Here is a 7,757-nt window from a genome sequence, read left to right as displayed (position 1 = left end):
TGATGTGGTCTTGAGGCGTCACCCGCTACATGGGTCCTGATTCCAGCACCCTGAGCTGCATCATTCAACTTAGCATTCCAGTACTGGTGGTGTGGCGAAGGAGTGCGAGGAAGTTACAGACTTGGGTGTGACTGCTGATCCTAATGTGTGATGTATGAGACTTTCTGTGATAAGACATGAAAATTGCTGAGGGTTGCTTCGGTGTTACTGATGTTTCCAGAAGGAGGTGCAGGTGCATCTCGTAGGGCACCCTGGATATTATCGAGAGGAGTTATGCATGGCTTGATGGCAACTCCAATCTGAACTGGGAATTGAGAAGGATGGCTGCGAGAGCTCAGAGGGCAGATAAGGAGGCGTTTGTTAGTGGAAACTCTGAGCAAGTGACACCATTTATGGTTTAGCGACCCATGTCCTACTTACAGAGGAATCAAAGTACTACACACATCCGAATCTATTCCTCAGACATTGCAGTCAGTGCAGGTGATGGAATGCTCCTTACGGATGACACTGCAATTATGACCTGCTAGGCTAGCAACTTTGAGCTGCTTTTTAAAGCTGATCCCCCAGCTAGGATGTTGGATATCTCTGGGTGCATGCTTCTTCAGGCTGAATCTCTGATTAGCTTTGAACCACACAATCTTACTGAGACTGCACGAGCAGTGAACCAGGTGGTGGTAGGGAAGGGCACAGGGATCTGTGGTATCCGGGGTGTACTTCTGGCATCCTCCTTACATCGCAAGCATTGTTGTCACTATCTGAAATGGGAATGGTGAAATGCCTGGACTGTGGCTACAGGGAGATACTGCCCTTGCTAGGGTCATCCTCAACAGAATCCATGATCACTTGCTTGCCTTCCAGTGACCAAAGCATTCTGGTTTTCTACCATCAACCGCATCCTGGCACTGAGTGTTCTCATCAAACGCAAACATGAATATCGGTAGAGTTTCTTTGTAGACTTTGGCAATTTTCATGACGTGTTCAACTAAGTTGATTGAGCTGCCCTGTGTGACATTCTGAGACTTCACAGAATGAAGTCTTCCTTCAGGTTCAAGTCTTCCTGAAAGAACTCATTCGGTACCGTGTCTCTTTGGAGAGTCCATGGGTACTGTTAGCTTGACTTTGTGTTGAACAAGGGAGTCCCGAATGAGGCACATTAGCTGCACTGTGAGGGAGCATCAGTTACGGCACTACGGACATGTGGCACATGTTCCCGAAAGAGTGATCCAACTTGTAGGATCCTCAGTATTGAGGACTCAAGAGCCCAAGGGGATGCCCAAGTGACACCTGGTTGCAGCAGGTAGATGGGCATTTCTGGAGTGTGGAACTGGACTGTGTGTCAGCCTTGAGGGTCACCAGCTGAGATCCCGAGGTTCTCCCAACCTGACCTGACTATGAGATAAATTCTTTTTTAGAGGACACCACATTTACAATGATAGGGTTGGTAACAAATTTATTGTGTTTTAAGAGTGCTCCACAGACACAAAGGGTAAAGTGTGATGCTATTAGCACTACAGACACATAGGGTAAAATTGTGATACTATGGACCCAATAGCTAGCAAGATAAGAGGCCAAGTCAGCCAACTGGGAGAGACATGGGAGGAAAGCTGACAGGAGTGCGTCAGTTGCCCTCCATGGTGTTCTTGATCCAGGGTAGGAACTCACACACCTTGGTGTAAACTCCAGGATAACCAGGCTGAGCGCAGCCCTGACCCCAGGACACCAGCCCGTGTACTTCCCCAAAGCATACCAGGGGACTGCCTGAGTCACCCTGAAATGTGAGAGAGGGAGAAAGGAAAAGGACCAGAAGAGAGGGTAAGAAGGCAAGCGTAATGACTGTCAACAAGTGCTGCAGTAAATCTACACTGCATTACTGATATAGTTTGTTTAATTAGACTAAGTGAGCTTACAACTGAGTAGACATGGGTGGACGGAGGCCCTGATAAGAGCAGGACTATCTAACTGAACTTGTAAGCTGCATAAGAGGACAATGACAGCTTCAGCCTGAGTGACAAGAGCATTGTGAGTCTGAGTCCTGCCCTTGTGTGTGTGCTCATTAAATGAGTGACTACATTTCCCATGCAGTCCACCACCTGTGGAGCTTGGGGTTTGCTCGGCACTGGTGACTGGTATGGGGTTTGAGGGGGTCCTGAGATAGGCCTCAGCACTGTTGACTGGCATGGGGTTTGAGGGGGTCCTGAAATAGTGCTCAGCACTGCTGACTGGCATGGGGTTTGTGGGTTCCCTACGTACACTGCAGGCATCTCGGCCCCCATCCATGAAGCCGGCACACAGCATGTTGCGGGTGATCATGCCGGGGTACGAATTCTGGCAGTCCTTATTATCCACAATTGGCAGATCCAGGCATTGCAGGCTAGTGGCTGGGAAAGACACAGGAAATCAGATGTGAGAGGATGCCAACACAGCCCCAGGAGACAGTCCTGGCACTAATTACCAGGCACTAATTACCTTAGACTCTTAAATAGGCAAAGGAAATTATGTATAAAGCTATTTATCTATGCAGGAAGTATGTATTTGCTCAGACTGAAACACATTTTGACAAGTGACTGATATCTAGTTGGATAGCTAGATGAACATTTCAATTCCTGGCCCTCTCCTCTGGGACACCTCAGCCATTCCACGTGTTCATTAAATTTCACCATTAGTCCTCTTGCATAATTAATTTACTTAGTTAAACACATTTATGAGGTACTGATTAAACAAACATGATACATTAGTAGTTCAGTCAACAAATTCATAGGTTTATTGAATGATTACTTCAAATACTGGATTGACTTTAGAAGAGGTTTTGAAATGGTTAAGCTAGCACACTTTTGAGTACCAGTAGCAAATGTCCAGCACCTAAAGTATCAAACCAGCTGGGTACTTTTCTGGAACTTCAGTATTTTATTTATTTATTTTTTGGTGGGGGAGGGGACTTGAAAAACTTTTTTTGTTGGTTAAAGAAACAGCCTGCCTCTGAAACACAATATGACTGCTGTCACAACAAAGCACAAATGTAAATGGAACCACTAAGGGAATGAGTGAATTTTGGTATATACATGTAAATGGAACTACTTCACAATAAAAGCACTAAGGGAACGAGTGAATCTTGGTACATACATGTAAATGGCACCACTTCACAACAAAAGCTCTAAGGGAAATAATGAATCTCTGTACGTAAATGTAAATGGCGCCACTTCACAAAAAAGCACAAAGGGAAAGAGTGAATCTTGGTACATAAATGTAAATGGAACTACTTCACAATAAAAGCATTAAGGGAAAGAGTGAATCTCCATACATAAATGTAAGTGGCATCACTTCACAACAAAAGCACGGAGGGAAAGAATGAATCTCTGTACACTTCACAACAAAAGCAGTAAGTCAAAGAGTGAATCTCTGCAAATAAATGTAAATGGGACCACATCACAAGAAAATAACTAAGGGAAAGAGTGAGACACTGGGGGTTGAGTGCTCCGTTTGCTCACCGGCCTCTGAATTGTTGTCGCCCCACCCCGACACAGAGCACATTGCACCTGCATACAGGCAGCCCACTGGTAGTGAGATGGGCATCACAGAATCAGTGATGGTTACTGGATGAAACAGCTTGATCATCATGATATCATAGTCCAGAGTCTGGTAGTCGTAGCTAGAGTGGACGATTGGTTGACAAGGGGATCAGAGAATTTACAGTTAACATTGGTGATTGGCAGTGGATTGGATGACCGTACAGTGCAAGAGCGAGGGCTGGCATCGAATGTGCTTGCCTTGGGTGCCAGATGATGGTGTCGGTCTTCATGAGCTGCTCGGTGCCCTCGAACACTCGCAGGTCATGCTCTCCGAGCATGATTTGCATGGCATAAGGGCTGAAATGAGTCAGAGTGTGGGGTACAGACTTTTCATTAGCTTTTTAAAAGCTAGAGTTTTATTACACTTTCAGTATACTGTCATTTCAATGCCTCACATACAATTACTTTATACTATCTACAAAGAAATCAGAAAACTTTATGAATGAAGATGCATGTAATACCTAACAGCGGCAATGACCAAAAGCAAAAGAACAGATATGGACATCTAAACAGAACAAATTCCAATTTCAAATGATACTAACTTGTACCAGCAGTGAGCAACAGAGAGCAGCCACTGATCATTTATGAGCACCGCCCCACAGAAGTGGTAGCCATAGTTCAGTGAGGCCATCCAGGGCCTGGAATTTGGAATGCACTCGTACCCCCCAATGATCCTGCCATCCTCTCGAGGCACTGCCCCTGAAACATGAGACACTGAATGAGTGGGAACGCGGCGCTGCCAGTCTCTATGGTGATCAACCTGTATCACAAAAGCATTATCATTTAAGCATATATTTATCACTATGGCTAGTGCATGCTGCCTTATTACTGTAATAAGCATTTAAGTGATTCACAGTGGACACAGCACAGTCTAACGAATCAGCATGATCCCCTTCAGCTAAACACCCTGCAGCAGTTTGAATGACAAGTCATTATTCTGGTCTATAAGCTTTTCTGTTACCAGCAGCTCCCACACACACAAACAACACCAGCAGCCTCATGGTGTCCGGTGAAAGCCTACTGCAGCACACATCATAGCAATATATATACAGCATATGCTGTATGGACCTCCCTCGCTCACGCTCATGCTCTCCGGTTAATGGTTAATGCCTGGTGCAGCCGAAGAGCCTCCAAAGTGTGGGGCTGGTGCCGTGTGTTACACAAGGACATACACCCACAGAAAGATAGCTAGGGGAGAAGATGGAGGTTTTCCCACACACACACACACACACACTCTAACCTGTACTCATATCTTTGGGCAAAACCCTAATCCCAACAATGACAACCATAACCCATTCCAGCCCTAACCTTAACCACAAGTAACCAAACAAAATACAAGACTTTGGGCATTTTTAGTTTTTTGATTGCAGTCACCGATTTTTATAAAAGTGAATGTCCCCTTGTGGAGACTGGAAAAAATGGCTCCCACAACATCAAAACAACAGGTTTTTATCACATTGCGAGGACATCTGATCCCCACCAAGTAATGTATGAGTATGTGTAATGTATGAATGTACAGTATGAGTAATGTACCTGAACCCCCCCCCCCCACACACACACACACACACACAGAAATACTACAAGAGGGAAGCTGTATCATTTCTTTTTTGGCATGTCTATGACACACTGCATGACAATAAGAACAGAAAAAGATTGACTTTATTTACCCCACAAGAGGAAATCTGGGTATTGCAGCAGCCAGTACAGAAATGAAATAAGACACAGTAACTTACAACAGTTACAGTTCTTAACATGGCCAATAATAAATTAAAATTAGAACAAAAAATAACTAAAAGCAATAGGTCGTATTGACATGAATTTGTAGGGAACCCGTAAACATGAATACAAAAACTATTTGTCTAGTGCAGGGGTCGGCAACCCGCGGATCGGGAGCCATGTGCAGCTCTTTGAGCACGAGGCTGCGGCTTTTCTCAGAATGATACACACATTCACATTTTCATGTCCTAACATATTATGATAATACTTTCATGAATATAAATAATTTATTTATGGGTTAATATTATTATTTTTCATTTAGGTATTTCTTTAGCTATATGTGAATGAGACAGCCCGTTGCACGCTCCTGTGATGTCTTAACTGCATAATTTACATCTTCCTCAAAGTCATTCTCTATGATGAGATTATGTCTTCGGTCAAATGGTATGCTTTCCGGAGTTTTCTTCAGTGTCCGAGATTCAATGTAGGCTTCAAAGTTTATTGAGATTCCTAATTTTTTCATATACCTTTTGTAGTAAATCATCACCACGGCTTCCCAGGTCTTCATAAAATTATTACATTTTTCCGATTTACATATTATGTTCGGAGTGATGAGTACTTTTTGCACTGCTGGGTCAGTATAGTTACAAGTAGTGAAGTGGAGAGTACTTGAAGTTTTGTTTTGTGTTAAATTCATATATACCGATATTGCATTAAAAATCGTATCTCAAACCCTCTTCTCTATCCAATTTGTAAATCTCTTTGTAAATCTTGGGTCAGACATTTAGGATAAAATGGCTCTTAGCTTTAAAAAGATTGCCAACCTCTGGTATAGTGCAAAACTGCAAAACTGTACAAGACCTTTCATTTGAGTGTACACTGGATTCTGAAATTGCACATACATGTATCTATGTGCAATTGTTCGCAGGTATTGCACATACTTTGTAGTGTAATGTAATATAGTGACACAGTGAGTCCCAATCCTACTGAAAGCAGTGGCTGTTGTAGAGTCTGATGGCAGTTGGAATAAAGGACCTCAGTAATGTCCCTTCAGGCATCATGGCTGTAACAGTCTGCCACTGAAGGTGCTACTCAGTCCCCCCAGGGTTTCCTGTAAGGGGTGGTCTGGATTGTCCAAAATGGCTGAGAGTTTAGCAAGGATCTCTCCCCCACCTTCTCAGTTTGGTCCAGAGGACACCCCAGTAAAAGGCCTGCCTTCCTAATCAGCTTGTCCAGCCTCGTCCTGTCCTCCACAGATACACCTTTGCTCCAGCATGTAATTCCATATTGGACTGCAGATGCAACTACTGAGTCATAAAAGGTCTTGAGGAATGCCTCTTGGACTTCAAAAGAACACAATCTCCTCAGTAGGTAGAGCCAGCTTTAGTCCTTCCTGTAAAACGCGTTGGTGTTGTCAATCCAGTCCAGTTTGTTGTTCAGGTAAACACCTACATACTTATAAGACCTGACAGCCTCAATATCCACTCCCTGGATAGTCACCAGGTTGACTGGATTCTGACAAGCCCTGTGAAAATCCACCACCAGCTCCTTGGCTTTGTTAGGATTGAGCTGGAGGTGGTTATCCTAGAACCAGTCCTTTATCACCCCTCATTACACCCTCTCTTTATTGTTCTCAAGACATTCCACAATGGCCGAATCATCAGAAAACATTTGTATGTCAAACAAGTCATATCTGCTAGTCTGCTGTGTGGAAGGTGAAGAGGAACAGTGCTGGAACCCAGCACTACACACTGCTGTTTGAGACACAAAGTCCTGCAACTTCACATATTGTGGTCTATTGGTAAGGTAATCTAGTGTCCAAACAAGCCCTCCCATCTCTTTCTTTGTTTTCAGTAGTTCTGGCTGAATGGTATTGAAAGCAAAGGAGAAGTCAAAAAACATGACCCTCACTGTACTCCTGGCTGTATCCAGATGTGCAAGTGCTCTCTGTAGTAGAAACCGATGTGCAGCTGCTAGGCAACCTGTAGGGGGACCATTGAGTGACTCACCAGGAAGGTGAGCGGGGAAACCCACTTATGGGTCTTCATCGGATTCCCCGGTTTGCAGTCACCAGGTCCTTTGAGGTGCACAGTCTTTGGAATCATCACCACGCAGGACAGTTTTCACAGTGCCAGGACAATCCAGGAAAGCAATGAAAACAGGACAAAAGTTAATTATTCCATCAGATAACAGTTCGGTATGATAAATTTGTAACACATTCAATTTGGATAAAAGCATCTTCTAACTCAGTGGTAGGATGGAGTATATGGTAGTGCATAAGCGTAAGGTAAACATTGTTTCTTCACTGAGGGCTGAGCTGCAGCTGTAGGGTGAGCTAATATTTTGTCCAAATGCAATGACATGGTCAAGTGGCAATTTTGTCCAAAATATATTTTTTGCTGGCCAGGTGGAACTTTTCAAGGAAACCCTGGTTAATTATTTTTCTATCAATGTACACAAATGTCCACTGACATT

The 7,757-nt window shown here is 43.8% G+C and overlaps 1 protein-coding gene across 1 annotated transcript; it reads right to left on the bottom strand.

The window, feature by feature from the left end:
* Nucleotides 1-1,439: 1,439 nt before the first annotated feature.
* LOC111854833 (trypsin-like) lies at nucleotides 1,440-4,570 on the bottom strand. The gene is made up of 6 exons (XM_023833245.2): nucleotides 4,528-4,570; nucleotides 4,109-4,265; nucleotides 3,765-3,863; nucleotides 3,486-3,646; nucleotides 2,251-2,378; nucleotides 1,440-1,768 (listed from the first exon to the last, which is right to left on the bottom strand). The coding sequence occupies exons 1-6, from the start codon at nucleotides 4,565-4,567 to the stop codon at nucleotides 1,619-1,621; spliced, it is 735 nt and encodes a 244-aa protein (XP_023689013.1). The 5' UTR covers nucleotides 4,568-4,570; the 3' UTR covers nucleotides 1,440-1,618.
* Between the last annotated feature and the right edge of the window lie 3,187 nt (nucleotides 4,571-7,757).

Source organism: Paramormyrops kingsleyae, chromosome 9, assembly GCF_048594095.1.
Source record: "Paramormyrops kingsleyae isolate MSU_618 chromosome 9, PKINGS_0.4, whole genome shotgun sequence".
Classification (NCBI taxonomy): domain Eukaryota; kingdom Metazoa; phylum Chordata; class Actinopteri; order Osteoglossiformes; family Mormyridae; genus Paramormyrops; species Paramormyrops kingsleyae.
The sequence above is the reverse complement of the archived record's forward strand: the minus strand, read 5'-3'. Positions and strand labels throughout refer to the sequence as shown.